The sequence below is a fragment of the Physcomitrium patens genome, chromosome 11, assembly GCF_059467195.1.
Source record: "Physcomitrium patens ecotype Gransden chromosome 11, ASM5946719v1, whole genome shotgun sequence".
NCBI lineage: Eukaryota > Viridiplantae > Streptophyta > Bryopsida > Funariales > Funariaceae > Physcomitrium > Physcomitrium patens.
The window spans coordinates 13,155,313-13,179,336 of NC_143420.1; the positions used below are offsets into that span (position 1 = coordinate 13,155,313).

The window sequence follows — 24,024 nt, forward strand, 5'->3', positions numbered from 1 at the left end:
TGTCAAATTGGCTAATAATTCACAAAAACCACAAGTTTTCAATTTTAGTCATAACTTTCTTTTAATTTTAAAACAAACAACAAAATATAAATCTTAAACTATCAAATCATACTTTGATGAACTTAGGCAAGCTTTGGTGACTTAACACCCTATTAGAAGGAAAGACAAGTTGAAAAAAGTCATACCGAAATGAATTTGAAGACAACCATTTACATCAGAATTTAAAGGTTGAAACAAAGTTTTAAAGATCTCAAGCTTTGTGATGACGTTTCTTCAATTAAGTTCCTGAATGACAGAGTTGGAAGAACACTTAGGTTCAAGTTATGTTACTAAGTAAGAAAAGTCCTGATTTATACGTTCTTCACGTATGATGTCATCGAGTACAGTTAGTGATAAAACTGCTATTTTTACTAATTATTACAGATAGATGAAAAAAGTGCTATAGGAAATACAGACATCTCAAAATTCACAGAAGGAAAGTGACTACTCATGCATGATCAGTATGCACAAATCAGTCCAAGTAGACGCTCACAGAGATTCAAATACTCAAACTCAACTCCTTTTATCAGATTGAGCATCTGCCTGATAAGGATGAGGTTTCTCAGTGATTTGAGAGGTTTGAATCCTAGAGGCAACAGTTTCAACCATAGTAAGAAATCCATGTAGGAATCCTAGTTCCTTTAGTGAGGGCCCTGTTCGCAATAACATGCGGCGTACATGAACCAACATCCTCTCCTGCATTCTATAATTTGGAATTCCTAGCGCTACAGTGGCTTGATTGCACGCTTGCAAGACAAGTTCCCATCGTCTCATCAGATTCTCCACGGCTTCAATAGATGCTGTACCTAAGGTGAGAAAACGTAATTGAACGAAATTAATTAACCCATAGTTTTAAGCTGTGGAATAGAGGTACGGAAGGAGCAATGACAGCAGCAACACCGGATCTGATAATTGTGCTATGTGTGGACTCTACTTAGTGTGACAAACCTGGTAAGTTCTTGAAAGATGTGGAATGAATCGGTACATAGTTGGAGGGATCATGAGCTTGTTCATGAGGAATCTGTTCGTATAGCCGTGATAACACCACTGCCACTGCATGGCTAAGATCTGGTCAAACGGGGAGTTGATTAAAAGTAAGCTTGATAGAACTCAAACCTTTCGAACATCACTAAAATAAATAAATAAATAAAAATAAACACACAAATGAATCTAGAGCTCCTCGATGAAGAGAGAGATGATAGAGTTGCATTGTAGAAGAAAACATCCATTAGCTCTACATTTCTATTAGTTCTCCTCGTCTAGAGTAGGGCCAAATAATATGCATACTATGCACGATTTAATATGCACACAAGTGCCCATTGCATCCAAGCCCTGAACTACACATACAACTACTGATAAAATAGCACCCTGAAATCAAAGATGAGTCTACTTACTTAGAGAGCCTGCACTCTGAATCGAAGGAATGCTGCAAACGTGCGTGCAGTACATCAATTCCTCATTCGTAAGACCTCGATCCTCTCGACCGAAAACAATCTAAGCCAGGACAAACAGGGTACAAGTTAAGATGCTGTCTATAATGAGGAATCTACCCAGGAATTCAACAATTGCAAAATTTCAGGGTTAACAATGGAAGAGTAATCTGTACCGCAAGATTTAGTGAGTCTAGAGGTGGGATGCAGAGATTGGCAAGCCGTGTGTCAGGGATGCGCAATATTCCACTGCGACGAGTGAATCCAACAGCCTGTCATCCACCTGCAAAGTCTCAGCCAATTATTTTTGGAAGATTAAACATGCAGGAAACATAGAGACTACGAACTTGGAGGAGAAATTTGGAAATACCATCGAACAGTCTTTGAGAGCCTCTGGAAGAGTATCTGTGACACGAATATGCTCGAGTTTGGATCGCGAGGTCACATTTGCTGCCATCGTCTGTGCCTCCACTCCCCTGAAATCACATTGAGGGTTCACCTACAAGCAGCAGAGAAGTACTTGTTACTTGCTAGGAACATTGTAATATCAAAAATAATGCGAGGACATCGCAGCATTGAAAGTTTTGTTGAACAACAAAATCGGAGCATGTTAAAGAACACCATACCAACCATAACTCATTGCAGTCTTCCATATTTCCACGTCCACGCAGCAACGCAACCACAAACACATATTATTACAAAATATTCTTAAAACAAAAATAAATATATAAAAAGAAATCCAGTTATATCCATCTCCAGACCTCTCCAATCGCAAGTGATCAGCTGCGAATTCTAATCGAGCACCTCATGCACAACAAAGCTGCAGAACTGAAAACACGAAATGAATGCATAGCGATGTTGGGATTCGATCAAATTCACCAAAATTAGTAGCAACTCGGCACACAGATCCCACATTGCCAGCATGCTGCGGACTGACAAGCACCACCCTCACACGCTCCAGAGCACCACCATGTAATGCGCGCTTCCACAACCACAAAGTAATTCTCCTTGCATTCATAAGACTCACCATGGCTATTGTTAAGAGTGACCACAACGTTCTGTTACACCTCCTTCCTCATCTCTAGAGACCAACACGCAATCGAAGATACCAACCAAATCCTACAAACATAACTAAACACAAGCCAAGAAAGAATGTGTAGCTGATGGGTTTTGTGATCAAAGCCCAGAAGGACCTAAATACAAGCGCAAATTCAGACCTTGATGAGCAACTTCAGCGGAGCTCAAGCAAAAATCAAGGTAAAACGCAATTAGGGTTTTGGGGTTGTTAAGGGTCTCACCAATTTCTAGTCGATGAAGGAATGTCTTTTTTATCATCCATCATAATTTTATATTTTGTGGGTTTGTGCCATGGATTTATTTACATACGCATGCAATAAGTATGTTTTTTTTTTTTTTTTTTTTTTTTTTTGAACCTTTCTTGATGGGATTTTATTTCAAATTTGCATCAAATTTGCATTTTTGGAGTACATGAGTTCTACATGTAAGCTTAGACATGCCTCAAATTGATGACTAAAGAAAAAATAGGAAAGAGAATAATATTGTTTGATTTTTCATTTTAATTTTTTGTATTTTTTTTTTAAAAAAAATTGTGAATTCTATGTGAAGTTTAATTCTAATGATTTATCCTTTTTGTCTATGTGTTTTTCTATGAATATTTGTATGATATTTGAAAAGAACCAAATTCTACAAGTCTTTAAATAAATAAATAATAAAAAATACTTACTTTGGAAGTTGATTTTTCAATATTGAGGTTCAAACTTAATATGATGTATGTAAAAATATTCCTTTATTGAGATAAACTTACCATGTTACATTCTACAATGATATTTCCATGTGTTTATCTTCAAGCTTGATACAGTTGTATTAGATGATAAATTAGCAAGAAAAAGGTGCAAATGAATAGAAATAAAATTAAATGATGAACTTCATTGCTTTGTTAAATGATAAACATTTTTGAAAATCATTTCATTGAAACATGCTTTATTTACTTTTAATTTTTCTTTTTGGAATTAAAGTAATCTCAAGAAAACATTGTTTATGTATATAAGTTATTTATAAAAAATAAAATATTAATAATAATAATAAACTCAAATTCAATATGTTAAAATATAATGCATCCAATATAACTAGCAAGAAGGTATTTGGATGCAAAAATCATTATTAAAATAATAATAAAGGTAATAAAAAGTATATGGCTAATTTTTGAAATATTCATTTATTTATAAACCATTTTATTACATAAATCATAATAGGCCAAAATAAATTGTGATTTTTGAAGATTCCAAGAAGTAGAAAACTTATATGCAAATGAAACAAAATACTGAAGACGTCTACATAAAAAATCATTAGCCATCAGCATTAATTATATGATAGCATAACTAGCAAAAAATAGAAATACAATAAAAATGATCAAAACAGTATTACAAAAGAATATTTGCATTAAATTAAAAGATTCCAATTATGATCTTTCTAACGAATATGGATTAATATAAGAAAACAATTTATATACTTCATACAAAGAAAACAATGATGATCATAAATATAAAAGTCTTTATTACCTAAAATGTTTTTGGAAGCTTGCAAGTTTTTAAAGGACTACAATGAGAAGATGATATCTCTTTATAATGCTTCATAGAGAAATATACTTATTTATTTAAAATATGTATATAAACAAACAAATAAATAAATAAATAACAGTGCAAATTTTACTCATCTTCGTGTAAAATCTTGAGCAATCTAATTTGTACTATTCATGCTCTCAATCACACAAACTTTCACTAATATGTATTAATATTCTTATACAAACACATACATGTCGTCATTTCTTGTACAAAAAAATCGTTTAGAACGCAAAGACGCAAGTTTCACAGTCGTGATTCACACAACGAGCAGAATGCGAAGCAAGACGCACCCACGTACAACATGGAAGCATGTAACCAGGAGACTAAAGAGACAAAAAGCAAAGAAAGAGGGATGCGAAGAGGGCAACTTTATTGAGAAAAGGGCACCATATTTGCGGAGGAAGATGTTTCTTTACCAGCTGCAGATGACGATGAGCGAGACGAAGATGCATCTCGGTTGGGAGCCTCCTTCCGATCAGTCTTCTGCTTGCTGCGCCACAACAATCTCACAGGAGTGCCCGGGAATCCCACATTAAGCCTCAGCTGCTTCTCCATATACCGCCGATAAATCTCAGGGAACAAGTTTGCATCATTCACAAAAAACACAAATGTTGGGGGCTTCACACCAGCTTGGGTACAATAATATATTCTTCCTTTCTTCCCTCCTCGCCCTGTGGGTGGTTGCTTCAACGCAACCGCATCTCGTATCACCTGGTTCAATGTTGCTGTGGTCAGACGCCGTTGCCTCTCCTCCCCTGCAGCAACAGCCATTTCCAGAATCTTCTTGATTCTCTGGCCACTGCTTGCGGAGCAGTAGACAGTAGGGGCCCAATCCAGACACCGTAAGCGTTCTCGCACGTCTTTATCATACCACACAGTGCTCATGGCATCCTTGTTCGGAATAGTGTCCCATTTATTAACTACGATAATGCACGCCTTCCCTTCTCTCGCTATCCTCTCCCCTAACCTAAAATCTTGTTCTGTTACGCAGTCTAAAGCATCAATCACGAGGGCCACCACATCTGATCGCCGAATGGCTCGAAATGCACGGTTGACGGATAAGGATTCTGCTCTGCTTCCAGCTGATGCTACCGCGCCTCGTCGTCGAATTCCAGCCGTGTCGATGAGCTTCAGAGTTTGCCCATTATCGTCTGCGAATTCCGTGTCGATGGCGTCTCTGGTGGTGCCACTCACGGGGCTGACTATGGTGCGCTCCTCCCCTACAAGCGCATTCAGTATGCTGGATTTGCCGACGTTAGGTTTTCCGACAATGGCGATTGCCATGGGCTTATCCTCTTCCTCTTCGAGCTCTCCTTCTGCTGGTTTGAGGCCTTCGCAAACAAGGTCGAGTAAGTTGCCGGTTCCGGTTCCTGAGATGGCAGACACAGGAACTGGTGTGAACCCTAGTGTCCAAAACTCGGCTACTTGAAGCTGCCCCTTCGTTGGCGACTCGCATTTGTTCACAGCGAGAGTGATTTTCTTATTCGAGTGCTTCTTCCGCAGCCAATTGGCGATGTCAATGTCTGCAGCTGTTAACCCTGCCTGACCATCAACGACAAAGATTATGGAATCTGCACTGGAGACCGCAGCCCCTGCTTGTTTCTCGATCATTGCGGGCAATCCTGCATCATAGGCTTCCTTAATGGCTTTCGCTACGGCCTCCTCGCCTCCAGGCGCTGTCACCGCCACGGCATCGCTTCCATCCCCTGGAATCGTCAATACACCCCCAGTGTCCACCAACATGAACTCATGCGTGCTCCAGAATGCGCGAGTGTACAATCTATCTCTTGTCACACCAGCCTCATCGTGCACAATTGCAATATCCCCGCCTGCAATTCTATTGAACAACGCGGATTTCCCCACATTCGGACGTCCCACAATTGCAATTTTAGGTAACAATGCATCTGGAATTCTGAGCTCAGAAGAGAATTCCTCCTTCGCTAAGCGCTTCTGTGATCTCTTGGCCATCCCTTTGAGGCCTGCGTCCTCTCTCCGCATCTGCTCGTACAAATCACGGGTATACTCTTCAGCGACATCCTTCGCTACCTTCTCATAAACCTCACCCGGAAGCTCCTCTTCCTCCTCCTCCTCCGCCTCATCGTCTTCGACAAAATTAGCTAGAATCGGCACTGCTGATACAGCATTACGACGTTTTTCTGATGTCGAAAGACTTAAATTACTCGAAAAGTATTGACACGAAGAAGGTCTAAGGGGAGAATTAAAAAATTTGCCGAACCGACTAGACACAACCGACGCCCTACATATCGACGAGTTGCTCGTCTCTGCATTACAGTACAAACTCCCCGTCGCAACTCCGCTAGCTGCGAGCGCCATTGCAATATCTTCAACAATCTCAGAACAAAAAAACCCTAAACCCTTCAGCTGTGTCTAAATTCTACTCTTAAATGTTTGAGGCCGGAGGAGATACTTCTCTCGGAAGCTCATCAGCCTAATGGATAAACCTCCGAAGGGAATGCTGGCTATTTCAGGCGGAACCGTCGTCCTGTACACCTCAGCTCAACAAGTTTCACATGGATACAGGCCTCCTCTACGCTACGTTCATCCGAAACCATTGACGGGGAGCACTATCCACACACAGACTGCACACTCTGCTTTTCTACAGTAAAAATATTCTGGAGCTTCGGCGACTGCGAACAATCAAATCTCAGTTGCAGGGAGAGATTTTTATCTACATTGTTTAGTCTTCCTGGATTTTCCAGAACCTGGTCATCTTTAAGGTGTTCATTTCAGTAAGATTTTATTGTATTTACTGCTTTTATTTATTTATTTATTGTCCCTCCTTCTTCAGAGCGAGATATCCGTTTTCTTGAGTGCTTACAGATTTTCATTGTCTTTGTATCTTCCTCTTTTCATCTGCTAGCATTGTGAATTTGTAGTTCGATAATGTCACTTTCATTAGTTTCTGCAAGAGCAGCCTCGTCTTATCTTTCCTGGACTGTATACTTGTCTCCATGCAGCCATGAATCTCTCAAGTTAGTTCAACTAGGTTTTGTAGGTTTGCACCATATACAGAAATCGTTTTGAGTCTCTTCCGAGTTTCAAGGATTTTTGTATCTATACTTGAAGCTCTCGCAAGAGTCAAAGATACCATCACTTCGTCAGTTATGTCGAGCTGCACTGATTTCCGAAATAAAGGATGCCATTTCCAAGCAGACTCGACGGAACAAGAGCCACATGGATATCAACATCATGACAGTGGGTGCCACGGGCTAAATTGGCAAGTGTACGGTGAAACAGAAGTTGTAGCATGGTTACAACACGATCGCAATGGCTTGAAAGAAGAGTGGTATTGAACGTAAAGCCGACGGTGAACAAACCATTCCGGATTTTCCAGGCGCTACCTTGCTCTTCCCCTATGTCTCTGATTCACAAGTGCAGAGTGCTCAAGGTAGAGGACCTTACGTCAAGTTCGGCGATGGTAAACTGTGCGCTTGTAAACCTATCTTTGAAGCAGATCTTGCTTCAGTCATCTCCAAATGCGTCACCGACGTCGAGAAAGCCAACCAGATACCGCTTGTCGGTGGACCTGGGAAAGCCTTAACCCCTGCCGAGCATGGAGAGATTTTGTTCAAGATTATTGATTAAAAAAAACCTAATTACATCGAAGTGTCAATTGGCATCATGGACTTTGTCATTGGGGTATTCAATAACCTTGTTGAGATTTTTCCGAACCTTGAAGCTGCGGCAGAGTTTGAAAATATTGGACGATGCTATGCTGCCAAGAGTATACTTGTGATGGATCTGGTGACGAAGAACCACAATACCAATGCCACGTCGAGTCATGGTATTGATACTTCGAAGGTTTTCTTTGATCGTTGGGTGAGGGAAGGTATGGAAGGGCAGGACCTCGGCGATCATGCTGTTTTGAAAGGTTAATGAATAGAATTATTTTTGTATTACTAGGTTTGGGTGATATTTGTTGACGAATGCAGTGATTTCACAAAGAGCTTCGAAGCCTGATTCTTTAGGTGTTAAAATTAAGAGTGGACCAAGTTACCCTTGAGAGAAACTTGATATATGAACCCTGTGTCATGCTTTACATCTTGCTGCCTCTCGCGAATGAGCCTTACCACGACCTTGACATGACCTTGCGTAATCTGCACAAGCCTTTGGATAATGAAGATTGTGCTAAGTTTGAGCATTAATGTTGCGATAATCTATTTCTGAAATAATTCTTTTTGATATCGAATCCGTCATGAGAAAACTGGATTATCACCATAAGAAGCTCGAAAAAAAAATTAGGTTCCGCTCAGATTAAATCTCGACCGCTGATCGGATTTCTGGGAACGGAGGGAGGGAACGGAAGGGAACCAGGGGGCGGGCAGGTTGGAAACTCAGAACCCGTTCCTGATTGGGCCCGCGCTGATCCATATTCCACCCCCTCATTGGACCCACATTGATCCACATTCACATGTGTGCTGAAGTTTGTTCAGGCACTGCCTCTCAATTCCAATTTTCAACCGTACTCTTGCTTCAAACAATATTTTTTTGTTGCTAATCACAACATCACTCATAAATGTTCATGATACTTTTGTTTCCAGTAAGAATTTTCGCAATTCAAAAATTAATTCATTAATATTTTTCAAACTCAATCAATTTATAAACAAAGATTCATTATTGATTACTTTCTTCGTACAAGAAATAAAATATAGATTGGCTACATTTTAGTTAATTTTATTTTTGAAACAAATATTTAATTTACACATAATATATTTACAAGATCATAAAATTTATCTTCAAACTATTATTTTGGTATAAATATTATATAGATTCATTTTGTTTTAATAAAATATTTAACTTATTGATAGCAATCTCCACGACTAAATTCCCCCATTGGTCATTGCAAATATTTAAAATTGCAACTGAGATGATGATGGGTCCCATCTCTAAGTTGTCCCAATAGTAAACATTTTTTATTCATTTTTTATCCATTTTTCATCACTGATTTCCCTTAGTGGTAAAAAATGGTCCCCAAACAAAAATATTAGTATTTTTTCCCATCCATTTTCATCATTAATTTCCCCTTGGTGGTAAAAAATAGTCATCATTCATGCTTATTAATAATTTTTTTCACCCATTTTTCACCACAAATTTCTCCTTGGTGGTAGAAAATGGTCATCATCCATTCCCAATTTTTTTTTATTATTATTTCCATTCCTTTTCACTTAAAATCATGTGTTGGTGGTGACAATCACCATCCCACTTTTCCTTGCTTATTTCTCCCTTTTCCGTGGTTATCACCACCATTCACTGTGAGGAGGGCACTACTCCCCTCCTCATAATACTCTCTCTTGTATTATGCAATATGTAAATTGAATAGTGAGGTTTCTGCGACACGCAGTGACTTGGGTCTACCACTGCTAGTCGACTCCTCTAGTACTCTGTGGAACTTATTTCGTAACCGCCGAGCTCGTCTCAGGATTTTCCGATCTCTCTGAAATAAGTTGTTCGTAAGGCAAAGCTTAGAAACTTATTGCCACATAAGCTTCTGTGATTTCTCGGCGTTCGTGCTAGATTTTGTTTTGTTTTTGCAGGCAGGGAGTAGTGTCGGTCGAAATTATTTTTCTGTTATTGGAGAATTTGGTGTCAACAGAAGCGAGGGTGTTGACAGCTCCGAATTAGGGTTAAGCAGCGATGTCTGGCCTTATAGAGGGTCTACCGGACATGGTAACGCTCCAATGCTTAGCTCGCCTTCCACTCTCGCAATATCGATCGTTGCAGCTCGTTTGCAAATCTTGGCACGCGGCTGTTCGATCTTCGGAACTTGTTCACTTCCGCAAGGCGCTTTGCACGCAGGAGGAATGGCTCTTCGTCTGTGGCCACACACCAAAGAAAGTTTGGGAAGCCTATGACCCTCTCGCTAACAAATGGAGCCTCCTCCCCGTCCTCCCAACGTCAATTATAAACCTTGAAGGATATGGCGCAGTCGGATGTAACGGCAAGCTCTACGTGATTGGTGGAACAAGCGACTATGTGGATCCTTGTACTGGCGAAAGAGAGCCTTTGAGTCCAAGCTTGGATGGCTGGGTGTTCGATCCAATTCTCTGGAAATGGAGCGCTATAGCTCCTATGCCTACGCCGCGCTTGCACTTCGCATGCATGTCTTATGAGGGTAAGATTGTTGTGGTGGGTGGGTGGAATTCCAGAGAGAAGCCAGTCTTTGACGCAGAGGTTTACAATGTTGAGCTGAATAAATGGCAAAATTTCCCTCGCCTTAACGAAGGGCCATCTCCAGTGACATTCGGCATCGTCCTGGATGGCAAGATGCACGTGTTTCATAAGTCGGAGAAGTTGTCTCAGGTGTATGAATCTGCAAATCAAAGGTGTCTATCTCTGTCATATACCTTGACGATCTCTTGCTGCTTCTGCCGTTTGTCAATTCGCATTGAGAATATTCATTTAGATTTTTTGCATTGCAGTTGGATAGTGGAAGAATGCAATTGGGCAGGAGGCGCGATGGCGGTGGTGAAAGGAGAGCCCTACGTAGTGCGACATGGAGTTGTAAGCAGAGAGCACCACTCCCAACCCCACCGATCCTCGCCGTTATGCTCCTGGCCTGAGTGCTTGAATAGGAAGTGTTTCGCCGTTGCGGGTCTCGGACCAGATTTATATGTCGTCGGAGGTGTAATCAGGCCCAGATTAAGCTCTTCAGAGATTTCGTACTTACACGACGTTGATATTTGTACCGTTGAAGGCGAGACGGAGGACCTCGTATGGCGCAAGGGCGCTCCTATCCCGCTCCCTCTCAGCTCTGCGGAGAATCAGATCTGTGCAACTGTCATTCTCTGAGGCAGGATTTTAGGGCTGCAAAGTCTCTAAATATCGATAGTGAACTTGTCACAAATCTTTTGGTTTGTGACGGTAGCTCCCATTAGCTTGTATTTTTCCCTTTGAGTTATTCATTATCTACAGCGTGAAGAGAAGTTTCATTAGCCATCACTGTGACCTTGGCGGGTTTTCATGAGTTTGAGTTGATTCTTGGATGCACTAGAAGCTCATATTCGTATTATGTCTCTGATTAGGTGGAAGGACGCTTTGTCCGGATTTCGAAACAGTGCTCTCTTTGATATCAAGCCACAGTGCACACATACCCAGCATCTCTGTAAATCTCTGTAACGTCAATCTTTACCAATTCGATACAGCACACTCAAGTCTTCACCATTCATTAACGCAGTCTCGAAGAGTGGAACGTTGAATCTAGTGGCCTACAGGCTTAACTGTTGATGATGATAGACCATGAAGTTCTATGTACACCATGCAATTGCTGGTTGTTAGCAGCCGTAAACAGTGGAAACACCACAGACCCCAGGGGTCAAGTGCCTTACGAACCACAGCCCACGGATCACACCGACCCCGCTAAACTGGACCACAAGTCTGCTGAAAGTACAACAGCTGGATCCTCGATGAACAACTTCCGCCGTCGATAGGGTAGGTGTTTTTCAACATGGTAGTGGCCACTGAGAGCATGGGAAGCACATTCGATACGAAATATTCTCATTTCGTCGTCACCGTATAATTTACTTATAATAGTTGTCGAATGCCATGGCCACTGACGGTGGTCCGCCAATCTGGTTTGTCGCACTTGTCACCAAGCTGCGCTACTGCAGCCTTTGCACGCACAGTCTAACTGGCGGTGTAGATCCGCTCAAAGAGTTTCGATCTAGCCCTCTGCTGAGAAGTTGTAGGATCTCGATTGTAGATGCATCGGTGAGTATGAATGGCGTGGATTTAGATTTGAATTCGCTGTCTTGACTGCATTGTCAATCGTCGCAATTTAAGCGTTGTTGCAGCCACATTTGGAAGTGTGAGGTACCTGCTAGTGTTGTAGAAGTTTGCCGAATATTGAAGGAGGCTTGAATTGTTGCAGACACGGGACCGGACATGGCGCCTTCTGAAGGATTAGATCCTGGCAGCGATAGAGTGCTATCCTTCATTTCGAAATCGCTTATGGAGGTGCAAAAGAGTACGGGAGTGGACATGAAACTGATTCAGTCAAGTGTCGAATCGTTTCGAGAGAGTTCTAAAACCTTGAACGTCAGAAACTGGAAGAATTCTCCTCTGCCAAATTTTTCTGTGAAGGGTGATGACTTCCGGAATCCTCTCAATCTCAGTGTGGACGATTTTGATATCCTCAAGAGTTTGAAGCCTAAGATAGGCCGGTCGTGGTCGGACTCGTCCATGCAGGAACGCAAGAACGAGCTCTGGCTCGTGCCACAGATGGACAAGGCTCTAGGGTTGGGGAAGAATCGCGAGAGGGGTGTTACCAAGCAAGATGATGAGAGACGTGTCGTGAAAAAACCGCAAGGAGCGAGGAGAAAGATTAGGGTTTCAGAGAAGTGGGAAGAGCCTCTGAAGAAGGTAAAGCAATCAGTGGAGGAGAGTTTGCGAGACTTGGAGACTACGGCAGCGACCAGCAAGACGCCCGGAGAGTTTTTCGAGAATGTCCAAAAGACGGAGTTCTTTGAAAATGTTAAGAAGAATCTCGTGAGTTTACGTTCCTGGTGCAAATGCTTGATTTATGTTCGATGTTTGTACCGGATTGTAATCGCATTCTTTCTTTCTTGATGCTAGCAGCAGTGTCCAGCCTAACATAGCAGTCATCTTTTGAAGTGATGAGAAGATTAGAGGTTTTTCGTGTTTGTAATCCCATTTGATAAATTGGCCGCCAGATAAATTGAAGGAATAGGTTGCGAACTCTCGTTGTCTCCTCTTCTCAATCATTTATAACATTTTCTTGTAGAAACTCGCTAAGGCTTCCGACGTCGGTACAAATACTGACAGTCATGGGACAGATGTGGCGCCGCTGACTGTTCCAGAGTTGCTCGAATCTTTGATGCGGCAGTCTGAGCCCTTATTGGATCACTTTGGTATCAAAAGAGGTGAAGTTTTCAAAATACTCGCTTAGACAATCTCTTGTCCTTCGTTTCTTCTTTTTATTTTTCGGTACGCAGGTCTTTGTTTTTCGGGCTGCGTTGCAGGCCATGAATTGAAATATGTCTGTGCACATACAGAGGTTACTGAGAAGTTTCGTGAGATGTTGAGGAGACCTACAGCTCCTGACGGTGCTGCAGTTGGAAAACGTGGTCTTCCTCACATGAGAAAGGAACCCTTAATAGAAGATGAGCTTGATTTAAGAATTGCCAGCGTAATTCAAAGCACGGGTTACAAGCACAAGGGAGGGCTTTGGACAGAGAATCATGCATTTAAGCAAACCACCGAGGATATGCACCGTAATATTGCCATTGTTACAACCGCAAGCTTGCCCTGGATGACAGGGACAGCTGTGAATCCTCTGTTTAGAGCAGCTTACTTAGCACGATCTGGGGAGCAGAAAGTGACTTTATTGGTGCCTTGGTTGTCCAAGAAAGATCAAGTGCTAGTGTATCCAAATCAAATGACCTTTGAATCCCCTGCCGAGCAGGAAAGCTTCGTGCGAAAGTGGGTGGAAGACCGAGTTGGTTTCAAGTGTGACTTCAAGATATCATTTTATCCTGGCAAAGTGTGATTTATGCTCCCTCTCTCCCTGTCGCTCTCCCTCTCTTTCTTGTTGGGTATAGATGCCTGTCCTGTCTTTATGTGCTACGTGCTGCTGTTGAGCTTCCATCACGATGTGACTAAGAGCGCTTGTGATTAGAATGGTTGGAGTGTGAAGATATCCAGGCTACAATGTTGTGGCTATTCTCAACATTATTTTATTCGGTTGGATGTGCAGTTCTCTTTAGAAAAACGTAGTATCCTTGCAGCTGGGGATATCTCTCAATTCATTCCTGACCAGGAAGCTGACGTAGCCGTGCTCGAAGAGCCAGAGCACTTGAACTGGTATTACCATGGAAGACGTTGGACTGATAAGTTCCAGCATGTTGTTGGTGTGGTTCACACAAATTACTTGGAATATGTTAAGCGGGAGAAGAATGGGAGAGTTCAGGCTTTTCTTTTAAAGCACGTGAACAATTGGGTGGTTCGAATATACTGCGATAAGGTCCGTGTTTTTATCAATGTCTTTAATTATTTTCTATCTTTTCAACATATCCTCCTCTTGATGCGTAATACTAGAGATCACCTGTATATATTTTCTTTAAATTTGCTTTCACATTAATTTGATTGTTCGTCCTGATCCCTGAACTCTCAATGACCTGTCTTCACCAGGTATTACGTTTGTCAGCTGCAACCCAGAATTTACCGCGATCATCTGTCTGCAACGTGCATGGAGTAAACCCTCAATTCCTGAGTATTGGACGGGCGATTGCAGAGGTTGAAGGGGACAAACCCAAATTCTCGAAAGGAGCTTACTACCTAGGCAAAATGGTATGGGGAAAAGGATACAGAGAACTGATGGATCTCTTAGCGCAGAATAAAGAAGTCCTCGGCAACATCAATATGGACATATTTGGAAGTGGGGAAGATTCAGATGCAGTTAAAGATGAGGCTCAAAAACACGGATTGGCCTTGGATTTTCATCCAGGGAGAGATCATGCTGATGCCTCCCTCCATGGGTAAGACTGGATGTATTATTTTAGTTTTTGGAGCTGTTAGTTTTAAACCTCACCGATGCAGACTGGCACATTTCGATGTTACTTTGATTGTAAGATTTGTTTGAATTAGAGGGGACTGTTGCTGATGTAATTTCTGGATGTTTCATCTCGAACTCCTTTTATTGCAGCTATAAAGTTTTCATCAACCCAAGCATAAGCGATGTGGTGTGCACAACAACCGCTGAGGCGCTGGCCATGGGCAAGATCGTTGTCTGCGCAGATCATCCTTCTAATGAGTTTTTCATGTCCTTCCCAAATTGCTATATTTACCGTACTCCTGAAGAGTTTGTCGAGAAGGTGAAATTGGCACTCACATCTGAGCCACTACCTCTGACGCCAGAACTTCAGCACCTTCTCTCGTGGGAGGCTGCCACGGATCGGTTTATCGATTCTGCAGAGATCAAGAGATTACCACCGCGAAGGGCAATAATGGGCAAGGGAAAGGGAAAGCTGCGGCGGCTACCCATTGATGCTGCAAAACGGCGGACCATGGCTCTGTCACTGGCGTTGCCCAAGAGGGCGCTGAGTAATATGCTTGACAGAGGACTTGCATTCGCTCACTATTTTCTCTCAGGCATTGAGGTAGCGAGAAGAGCAGCTGGAGCTTTGCCAGGAACTATGTATATTGATGAAGAGTACCGCAAAGACTTAAACCTTCCAACTCCACCTCCCCGAAGGATTGTTTACGGTTGGTAGCCTGGTGAGAACGCTCGCAAGTCAAGATCAGTTGTTGTCGCCAGTTAATACATTGTATCGCACTTCTGTTTAGACAGCGTAGCGTACGACTACGTAAGATGTCCTCAATGTCTTCCGGGGACCCAGTCTTGCGAGTGTTCTCACCAGGACACTCGCTAACCTGGCACAGCATGAACACAGGCTGGACCTTTGGATTTTTAGCGAAGAAAATGAAATATTTCATCCACTTGTCTGCAGTTTTAGAGATAGACCCTTGCATGTATATTAAGATGTAGCAGCCTGCCGCTTGCAGGTGGGGCCCGAGCGGTTAATGTCTGTGCCACTTGCCATCGTTTGTAACTTAAGTTCATTCAGCTCCGTTCTCGTTCAGTTTTCTATCTACTTCTTGTGAGTACTGTGCTCTACCTTGGATGTTCACATTCTGTCGCAGCATTTTCAAGGGAATGTTTCTGCAAATCAGTATCTCCACTGACAGGAAGAAGCTGCAGATGATGAGCTTCCAATTATTCCAAAGGTTGTCAGAAAAGCTGAAGCGTGATGAAAGCTACAAAAAACAATTTACTGACACCGCCGATCGTTCAGAAATTACTGAGATAACGCCGCAAGCTATAAATCAGAGAGCACCACCCAAAATCATGCCAAAACTGAAGTATCACGCCTTTCCCTAAACTTAGTGCCAGAAACTTGGAATCCGTGCGCTCGTTATCTGCAAGACCACGTCCAGTGTTAGTCTTGGCAGGTTTCGAGAGCAATCACAGCAGTTTGCAACACTCCTAATCTACCTTTCACCTTCAACATTTTCCCGTCAATTTTAATACCGAAATTATTGTGATGCTCACATGGTGACTTAAATAATCGGTCTTATAATACCCATGCCATGTCCAAGGAACTAAAGATACTCAACCTCCTCCATTGCCCATGCGGGACTAGTCTCGAACGTTGGGCACTGAAACTGGTAGAATTTGGAAATCCGCATCCAGGTTTTATGTTCATGTCCTGCCATGTGCTGCTCTGGGGAGTTGGATGTCTAAGAATGTGTCCGCATGAACAAGCCTGGACCAGAAAGAGAGTGAGACTTGAGTGATCCCAGTTCCCTCGCCGAGCGTGTTACACTGTGCAGCCGCATACTTCGCTGCAGAGTAGATTTGAGTGATGGTTGTCACGCGCTAGATCTGCTTTTCCTGGTTCTTTCCGAAGTTGCCAAGTTGTCGCGAGTATCGTGTGGGAGATGGTTATGAGCTCGTCGAATTGTCGTACTGCGTAGTGATTGATGCCGCTGCTGAGCCGAATCGGATTGGCGTTCTGATTTGGCGTTCTGATTTGGCGTTCATGTGTATCGCTTGATGATCTCTCGAGAAGCGACTCTTAGGGTTGCTGAAGCTTTCAAATTTTTTATAAATTCGGAGCTTCTTGTGAGGGAACCGGTCGCTTGTTACCTCAAAAATCCTTCTGTGATCTGGTTTTCATGTCTTGCGCGGTTTCAGTTCTCGATTTCCTACAAAAATTTCTGTTTAGCTCCTTCGGTTTTTCGTGACGGGTAGCAGGCGGAGGTCTTGTCGGTTATGCTTGAGATCACTTATGGAAGACCATTTTCTCTGGGAAGAGCTAGTGATAGGGGCGTAGAATCAGTCAAGCGTTGAGGGCGATGTAAGAATTGTGTGAACAAGATTGGTGGAGGCGGCACTGCTTGCAATTTCTTAAGATCTTGACGTCCGATCAGTTGCTCTTCAAAATTCCTTGCTGTTGCGGATGTGGGCAAGATTTTTGGTATGTCTTCCCGTTTCTGTTGCCATGCTTATTCTCTCGGGTCAATTGCTCAAGCCTGGTAATCGCAGTCTCCTGCATCTCTTGAGCACTCTCTTGCGACGACCGGTTTCGAGACCGACATCTTTCTCGACCACTGAGATGTCTTCAAATATAGCCCTTACGGGTGGTTACAGTTTGACGAGTAAAGCGTGATGGTTTCTTATGATGAAATGGCTCTTTCATTTAATTCACGGAGACGAATATTTCAGCACTACATATGATTCCCCTCGCACAATTGCGTGGACAGCAAATTTTTCTTGCACTAAGAAGTGATTTTCGGTACTGGGACTCGCGATGAGTGATTACGAGCAAGCCCATGGGGGCAGAAGCCTTAGGATGGTAAAGAAAAAGGATGGCCCTAACTGGCTCATGATCGCTGGAGGTGCTATTGTGATGGCAGTAAGCGTCTCATTCGGACGGAGAAAGATATTGAAAGAAAGCGAGAAGGCTAAGGAGAGGGCTTCTAATACTAGTGCCAAGGCTCAAGCATCATCGCCGCATTATCAGGATCTTGGTATAGGCTTCTCACGCCGCGCTCAAGCTTCTTTTTCAATTTACTAGAACATTCACGCACCTGGTGATCGGTGGACCAAGTTTAACTGAACCCAGTTGACATCATCTTGTGCCCTAAGCTTTTTCTCTTGCTGAATTATAAGGTCCCCTGACTGAAAGCTCATCAGGCTGTCATCGCTAATAAATTGAGGGAAACTTGTTGACTCTGATTAAAGAGAATCTGTTATCCAATGTACTCTGCTTTCGAAGCCACGAAGCGCCTGCATCTTTGAGTGTGGCAGTTTGCTTAGTGTCTCTTATATTCTGCTTGAAATATCTCTTTTGACCTAGGAGAAAGATGTTACCCTTATGTGTTCACTATCAAAAGTCTATTCATGCAGATGAAACTGGTTTAGCGCACATGTACGAGACTGTTCACAATGGGACAGCATTCTGGGACAAGTCAGAGTCCGTGGTGGCATCTCAATCTGAGTTTGAGGTTGTTAGTTACAAAACAAAGCGTCCTGCACCAAACGATCCTTCTCCACAAGTCTCCAAGTTTTGCCGGCAGCTGAGCCAGAATTCAGTTTGTCAGTCTAACGAAGACTTAGTCCAATCCGATCCCCACAATTCAACAGCATTACGAGTAAGTCATACAGTCAGACGTGAGATGGTTCACAGGCTGCGCCAGCACATTAGAAGTAGGGATGCAATGATCTATGACATGCAGGTTTGTCTTTCTTTCATCATCTTTTAGATCACTTTTCGAGCTTTTTTGTTCCTTTTTACTCTTTACCAATGTAATGTTGTTTTCTTAGATACTGAACCCCCATTTTTAAATCTTATGTTGGTAAGACTTTTGCGCGTTTGGTGCGCATATTATACGTGTGCTTACTCAAGTGTCTGTTATGCTTTCTTTGCAGACTCAACCTGCTGAACAGGACCAGATGATTTCCATGCATCGCAATCATTATGTTGAACTCCAACAGTGCATGGAGACGATTAGCACCAAGCTATATGGAGCCAACCTGGAAGTTCAGAGATTGCACCGAGAATTGATTGCACAGCGTGATCAGCCAGTTTCGGTCTTGAGTGAAGAACGTGCTGATGTTGTGATTGGTGATATTAAAAGAAAATGTTTGCATCATGTAAGAAACATTTCCACTATGTTTTCAGAAATCTCCGGAGAGATGTAATCCTCTTTAGTCACCTGCCTTTTCTTTTTGAAATTCTGTGATTATAGGATGTTTCCGAACACGATGGTCATACGATCTGTGCAGAAGGATGTTGAAGGGATTATTTATGAAGCTGGGAAGCTAAATGAAGAGCTGGAGCGTCTGCAAAACGAAAAGGAGGCGAACGATAGTTTGGCGCAAGCTAAGTCACAGCAGTGCGAGATACTCTCTAAGAAAGTGTCAACTTTAGTGACTGAGCTGGAGGAGGTCAAGAGTGAAGTACTGGAAAAGCAACGTTTGCTAGAAGCGAAGGAACAAGAAAACCTGAAATTAGCCAGTTTTCTTCAAGAACTTCAGCACAAGCTTGTGACAGAAGTACATATTCTCCCTCTGCCTCAGGATTTTTCCCGATTCTCTCCTACTCTTGCTGTCCGAGATTTAAAACTATATCCTCAATCCTTCTATAATATCTACCATTAGGAGCTTGGTTAATAATGCCAGAATAAGTGAATGTTCGGTGTTCGCCCGAACATTCTCTAGTTGTCTCAAAATCCATAAGCATAAAAAATTGTTAGGATTACCGCTGTCTTATCTACACTGTATTTTCAGTTGGTGTACAAGCTACGTGTAGGGTAAATTATCTGCAGCATATTCATGGCTTTGTTTATGATAACAGACCAGGGAGAACGATCGGGCGAGAGGAAGCACGCTCAGCAAACGGACAGATGCCTGTAGTACGAAGTCGGGTCGGAAGTTGAATCAAGATATTGATCAGTCTCTCTTCCTTACTAACAACGATGGAGTGTTGTCGACATGTGTGGGGTTTGTTGATGGTAACTCCCATCAGGCCGGGTATGTTTCTCTATATGTGTATATTGCCTTGATACTGAGCTGTTTAGAAGAAAACTTCTCTTCGTTCACATGAAAGCTTGACTAATTATTTTAAGATGTACATAGACGGTCACTGCAGTTATATTTAATGCAGCAGAAAATTATGGAAATAGGGTTTGCACTAGCGGGCGTAGAGGTAACGTGAATTGAACTGCGCATATCAGCTCATTCGACTCGAAAAATGTGGGAAGAATTGCAGGAAGCTGAGAAGGTTGAACGGGTCCATTCGTACCAGAAACGGACTCCAACAACGCAGTGAATCGAGTGGTGCCAGAAAAGAATCACTTTGTGTCCCTGATTATCCAACGAAGCAATGTGAAGCTACTACTGACGAAGATGTCACACTGAGTGATCATGAAAATAGTGAGAGAATTGATGAAAGTGCAATTCTCAAATTTGAACAAGAAGTGGACCAACTCGCAGCTGCACTAGCTGTGACATCGAAAGTGGTAAGATATCTCAATCTTGTTTGTTTTTTCTTCTGTTTTGGTGATCTACTTGAATTTGGATTCCGTAAGTCAGATGCAATGAATATAAACCTTTGCACAAATCTTGGATATTGGATGAAAATTATTATTGAACGGAGTGCAGGTATCGGAGAAGATACAGGTTGCAAACAGAGTACTGGAGGATTTCCAGGTCAGTAGTGGCATGATTCGTCTTGCTCTCCATGATTCTTGGCATTATAATATTCATTTCTGTCTTAGAATCCTCGAGATGATAGAAGAGCATTGCACAGTGTGGTTATGTTTTCTGTCTGACCCTTACTATGTTTTCGATTCCTGCAGAAAAGTGTTTGGATAGATTCTCAACCAAACCGGAGCTTGTCACAGATTAGACTTCGGGAAAGGGAGGGGGCAGAACTGCCACTAGTCCTGTCATGTTTGTTTGAGAACTTGTCAGCTGAACAGGTACATGACTTATGAACTCAACTTTTATGATGTCATTAATGCTGTTTAATTCTTTGTACTCCCATTTTCCTCTCTTTGTCTATTTCATGTTTTACATCAATAGTTTTTCTTCCCTTTATCCTCCTTCGGTGTTTTCTTTTTATTGTACTTCTTTTAAATATGACTGCTCCACTAGTGTAATATCAAAATGTCTATAATTTGGTAATGTGGCAGAGACAGGAACTGAGCCACAAGTTCAAGCAAGTTTCAAAGCCGAAAGATATAGAAAAGGATATGAAAGAGCTCGCTGAGCATCAAGTCAAGCTTGCAGAACTTAAGTCTGTTGTGGCTAAGGCCACTCCCAGAGACAATGCTAAAGATACTGAGGATGGTGCCTCCACACTAAATATTGAGCAGAAACTTGCTGTACAGGTATGTTGATGGTCTTCATAATCTTCTGCTTAGAACACCTTCCTTCTTAGCACGTCGTATTGTAGTTGGTTCGGGTTTTTCTGTATGGAAAAGCGATATTGTATTATACGTATTTTATTTTAGTTGTTGGATTACTTTTTACTAATCAGCACCGCCACTTGATGATGCAGGATGATATAGTTCAAGAGACTTCTTTGATTGTGCAGCAACTCTCGTCTTCATTCCAACTACTATCACCACATAGTCCGCCTGTTCAGGTGTTTACTTTATTCCCTCTTTTTCGTTCCTCGCCTTTAATTGCTAGTTGATCATTCTTTCTGACTGAAAATTGTCATGGCTGTTGCAAGAAGGCTATAGCCGAGCTCTTGTTTGTAATAACTATTGAATTATCCTTCGCTTGAAGAACAAGCAGGAAATATGGAGAACGGTAAGGGAGACATCAGGATCCCCTGCCTCGAACAGCGTGTTTAAGAAGCGTGTTGCTGCATTCGAATCTCCAGACTTGGATTCAAGGTATTTCAATGTCCAATTCATTTCAGAACCTCGTGACTTTCAGCTGCTTTTTATTTTTTATTTCTTTTAATTGGGGATACATTCCTACATCCACTTATTTGCTAACGAAGTTTGCCTTTCGCAGTGATTTTCCAGATACGGTAAATAGAAGGAACTCGCCACTAATTTCGGAACGCCAAAACCCTGCCTCAGCTCTACGACACCTTACACCTAACAGCAGTTACGCAGAGAAACGGCTCTCTAGTCCCACCAGGCCACTCGAGAAGCCGTATCAGTTCCAGCTTGGAGCTTTTGACGGACAAGTTTCTACTTCTAGAGGACGAAGAAGCGCCCCAGTTGGAGCTTCGAGAACCTCATTCCGAAAAACTGCAATGAATTACGAAAATACTGTGGGATCAAAACGACAGTCGAATTGTGTGGACGAACCATCAGAGGAAATCCATCACAAAGCCAGCTTTAGACCAGACTCGGAAGCCACATGTAGCTTTTCATTCGGTGTTTCTTCAACAGACTGGCCCTTGGCTAATCTGGACACTTCAGGAATCTGCTATCACTCAGAGAATACAGAGTCCGGCGTGCAAAAACTTGAGGCTATTGTTGAGAGAGCTCAAGCGTCTGACCAAGGCGACCGTATGAGCAGTCCTGAACCTGAACCTCTAACCCACATGTACAGTGAGCAACATTTGTCTACGTCCAATACTTCGGAGCCTAGTGTGAATCCAACCTTTTTTAAAAGGTTCAGATCCAGCAGTGGATCTAGAACATCTACTACTTTCAATTGCATGCATTCTCTAGCTTACGATGTCGACAGATATTCTCCATCAAGCCAAGCTGGGATTCCTCGGTCGTCTTGTGACAGTAAGTTCGAGGACGAGGAAGCAAGACCCAGAAAACCATTTTACAGATCAACTTCGTCACCTCTTGCAGCGTCATCGAGTTCGTGCTTGGATGGTAGCGCTACTGAGATGAGGAGGCTTTTCAAAAATACAGAAAGCGAGTGTGAAGAGACCTGTGGGTCAACTGATGTAGACAAGGTGGAAATTAAGAGGCCTACTGAAGAACACGTTTTTTCTGGCAGATCTTACAACAGCAATCCTGATTGCTCTCCAAGGTCACGTATGAGTTCTGCTACCCCAAGTCGGAGTCCTGTTGGAGTGTCACCTTTCGCGGCAAGGATGGCGTATTTGGAAGTGAGGTAGCCGGGCTCGCTAATGAGTTTCTTTAAAAAAAAGAAAAGAAAATTCGAGTTTCTTAGGAGGCGACTACTCTGAAGTCGACGATGGCCAAGATGACGATCTGCAACAGGAGAGTTTTAGTCACTGGGGAGCCTGAATTGCAGCTGAAGAGCCGCTTTTATACAACAAGGTTCTGGAGTCATTGTGTCACAGCGTCTCCAATTTGGGTACACAAGACGGCGAGAGACCAAGTAGGGAATTCGAGGATTCATCAGGTAGCTGCAATCTAGATGAACCTTTTGCATTCTTGCCCAGCTTGCTCCAACGGCCATGCTCCGCGAACCAACGTTCATAGCAACAGATATTGTTTGAATGTCGGATGCTCGACTGCTGCAAAAGCGCTCATTGAACCCTCGTACCGAATTCTCCTCACCGAATACCCATACTGCAGTGCTGCAGGTGCCACTGAAATAGTTTATTCAAGGAAACTGTTGCATATTTTGCTCATGGCCGTTTGTCTATAAACCACATTCGTTGCACTTAAGATTTTGATGTTCTTAGAGGCTTTTCTCCCAGTATGCTTACAGCGAACTCCATTGCTTCTATGGCATTGCTCGTCGAAAGCTGCATCCTTCTTGCGTTTGTAAGATGAATCGTTTTGCTCACATCTGAGTATGTTCAGAATCCGAACAAAGTAGTCACTTCTTTGTGCATGAAGTCTCAGAAATGGCATGCTTGTCTCGAAAATGCATATCTTATTCAACTTGGGTTCTTAGAACTTGGGTTTTAAGAACAAAATTGAGTTACGCTTGAATTAAGATATATTTTCTTACAAAGTTTTACCAGATCAATCATATCGAAAACAACTTTATATTCTAACCTTCAAAATTTTGGTATTGATAGAAATACATGTTACAGGGTTTTTGAATTAAATAGCAATCAAATTAAAATTAACAGTGTATTCAAAATTATCAACATAGCATGTTATTTACATGACAAAAAGGCATAAAAATACAAAATTGAAAACCACAGAAAATTATTGTATTCTTATGAAGTCATTGATTAATTTACTTTTTTACTTTTTATCAGAAAGACTTCAAAATTACTGTATTGAACACCATTTACTATATTATTATGCATGATATTCTATTGAATATCGTTATATTATATTATTATTGCATGTATGTGTGGTTATTGATCTAATCCACACACAATGGCTTAAGCAAGAATCAAATGTCCCCCAATGCACCATGATAACAACGAGTGTAAAGAAAAATAAGGGAAAGAAAA

General features: G+C 42.1%; 5 protein-coding genes and 2 long non-coding RNA genes across 16 annotated transcripts; 3 read left to right on the forward strand and 4 right to left on the reverse strand.

Annotated features, from left to right (window-relative positions):
* Positions 1-543: 543 nt before the first annotated feature.
* On the reverse strand, positions 544-2,751 carry LOC112288285 (uncharacterized). 5 transcript variants are annotated; one of them, XM_024532320.3, is made up of 8 exons: positions 2,687-2,745; positions 2,349-2,476; positions 2,100-2,115; positions 1,840-1,968; positions 1,646-1,741; positions 1,434-1,533; positions 988-1,107; positions 544-845 (listed from the first exon to the last, which is right to left on the reverse strand). In XM_024532320.3, exons 3-8 carry the CDS (start codon positions 2,100-2,102, stop codon positions 553-555), a joined length of 741 nt encoding a protein of 246 aa, XP_024388088.1. In that variant the 5' UTR covers positions 2,103-2,115; positions 2,349-2,476; positions 2,687-2,745; the 3' UTR covers positions 544-552. The 5 variants fall into 5 exon arrangements, with proteins under 5 accessions (XP_024388088.1, XP_024388087.1, XP_024388085.1 ...); XM_024532319.3 differs by lacking the exon at positions 2,349-2,476 and having other exon boundaries at positions 2,497-2,751; XM_024532317.3 differs by having other exon boundaries at positions 2,096-2,115; positions 2,349-2,751.
* Positions 2,752-4,462: 1,711 nt separating this feature from the next.
* Positions 4,463-8,166, reverse strand: LOC112288653 (uncharacterized). Its single transcript, XM_024533081.3, has 2 exons — positions 7,805-8,166; positions 4,463-7,676 (listed from the first exon to the last, which is right to left on the reverse strand). Exon 2 carries the CDS (start codon positions 6,443-6,445, stop codon positions 4,481-4,483), a length of 1,965 nt encoding a protein of 654 aa, XP_024388849.1. The 5' UTR covers positions 6,446-7,676; positions 7,805-8,166; the 3' UTR covers positions 4,463-4,480.
* Positions 8,167-9,355: 1,189 nt separating this feature from the next.
* LOC112288654 (F-box/kelch-repeat protein SKIP30) lies at positions 9,356-11,071 on the forward strand. Its single transcript, XM_024533082.3, has 2 exons — positions 9,356-10,455; positions 10,552-11,071. Exons 1-2 carry the CDS (start codon positions 9,767-9,769, stop codon positions 10,919-10,921), a joined length of 1,059 nt encoding a protein of 352 aa, XP_024388850.1. The 5' UTR covers positions 9,356-9,766; the 3' UTR covers positions 10,922-11,071.
* A 512-nt stretch (positions 11,072-11,583) lies between these two features.
* On the forward strand, positions 11,584-15,729 carry LOC112288652 (digalactosyldiacylglycerol synthase 2, chloroplastic). Its single transcript, XM_024533080.3, has 7 exons — positions 11,584-11,839; positions 12,000-12,616; positions 12,873-13,011; positions 13,144-13,631; positions 13,845-14,111; positions 14,279-14,625; positions 14,793-15,729. Exons 2-7 carry the CDS (start codon positions 12,014-12,016, stop codon positions 15,358-15,360), a joined length of 2,412 nt encoding a protein of 803 aa, XP_024388848.1. The 5' UTR covers positions 11,584-11,839; positions 12,000-12,013; the 3' UTR covers positions 15,361-15,729.
* LOC149988155 (uncharacterized) lies at positions 15,184-16,406 on the reverse strand. Its single transcript, XR_016505571.1, has 2 exons — positions 16,265-16,406; positions 15,184-16,066 (listed from the first exon to the last, which is right to left on the reverse strand). It is a non-coding gene; the product is annotated as an uncharacterized LOC149988155 (long non-coding RNA).
* LOC112288651 (uncharacterized) lies at positions 16,401-23,447 on the forward strand. 6 transcript variants are annotated; one of them, XM_024533075.3, is made up of 12 exons: positions 16,401-17,680; positions 18,060-18,388; positions 18,582-18,806; positions 18,939-19,208; positions 19,510-19,685; positions 19,924-20,173; positions 20,316-20,363; positions 20,513-20,635; positions 20,849-21,046; positions 21,217-21,303; positions 21,450-21,559; positions 21,684-23,447. In XM_024533075.3, exons 1-12 carry the CDS (start codon positions 17,461-17,463, stop codon positions 22,756-22,758), a joined length of 3,111 nt encoding a protein of 1,036 aa, XP_024388843.1. In that variant the 5' UTR covers positions 16,401-17,460; the 3' UTR covers positions 22,759-23,447. The 6 variants fall into 6 exon arrangements, with proteins under 6 accessions (XP_024388843.1, XP_090110476.1, XP_024388847.1 ...); XM_090254350.1 differs by having other exon boundaries at positions 21,695-23,447; XM_024533079.3 differs by having other exon boundaries at positions 21,459-21,559.
* On the reverse strand, positions 22,882-23,995 carry LOC149988156 (uncharacterized). The gene is made up of 2 exons (XR_016505570.1): positions 23,806-23,995; positions 22,882-23,402 (listed from the first exon to the last, which is right to left on the reverse strand). It is a non-coding gene; the product is annotated as an uncharacterized LOC149988156 (long non-coding RNA).
* Between the last annotated feature and the right edge of the window lie 29 nt (positions 23,996-24,024).

What these genes read in the sequence shown, in the direction of transcription:
- LOC112288653 (XM_024533081.3), bottom strand. Translation starts at nt 6,445, where the DNA reads ATGGCGCTCGCAGCTAGCGGAGTTGCGACGGGGAGTTTGTACTGTAAT.
- LOC112288651 (XM_024533075.3), top strand. Translation starts at nt 17,461, where the DNA reads ATGAGTGATTACGAGCAAGCCCATGGGGGCAGAAGCCTTAGGATGGTA. An exon ending in GCCGCATTATCAGGATCTTG is followed by an intron (nt 17,681 to 18,059) that starts GTATAGGCTTCT and finishes CTATTCATGCAG; the next exon opens with ATGAAACTGGTTTAGCGCAC. An exon ending in AGCACAAGCTTGTGACAGAA is followed by an intron (nt 19,209 to 19,509) that starts GTACATATTCTC and finishes TTATGATAACAG; the next exon opens with ACCAGGGAGAACGATCGGGC.
- LOC112288654 (XM_024533082.3), top strand. Translation starts at nt 9,767, where the DNA reads ATGTCTGGCCTTATAGAGGGTCTACCGGACATGGTAACGCTCCAATGC. An exon ending in TATGAATCTGCAAATCAAAG is followed by an intron (nt 10,456 to 10,551) that starts GTGTCTATCTCT and finishes TTTGCATTGCAG; the next exon opens with TTGGATAGTGGAAGAATGCA.
- LOC112288652 (XM_024533080.3), top strand. Translation starts at nt 12,014, where the DNA reads ATGGCGCCTTCTGAAGGATTAGATCCTGGCAGCGATAGAGTGCTATCC. An exon ending in AAAATGTTAAGAAGAATCTC is followed by an intron (nt 12,617 to 12,872) that starts GTGAGTTTACGT and finishes ATTTTCTTGTAG; the next exon opens with AAACTCGCTAAGGCTTCCGA. An exon ending in GCTGATGCCTCCCTCCATGG is followed by an intron (nt 14,626 to 14,792) that starts GTAAGACTGGAT and finishes CTTTTATTGCAG; the next exon opens with CTATAAAGTTTTCATCAACC.
- LOC112288285 (XM_024532317.3), bottom strand. Translation starts at nt 2,499, where the DNA reads ATGGTGAGTCTTATGAATGCAAGGAGAATTACTTTGTGGTTGTGGAAG. An exon ending in CCGAGTTGCTACTAATTTTG is followed by an intron (nt 2,116 to 2,348) that starts GTGAATTTGATC and finishes GAAATATGGAAG; the next exon opens with ACTGCAATGAGTTATGGTTG. An exon ending in ATCTTTCAAGAACTTACCAG is followed by an intron (nt 846 to 987) that starts GTTTGTCACACT and finishes TTCTCACCTTAG; the next exon opens with GTACAGCATCTATTGAAGCC.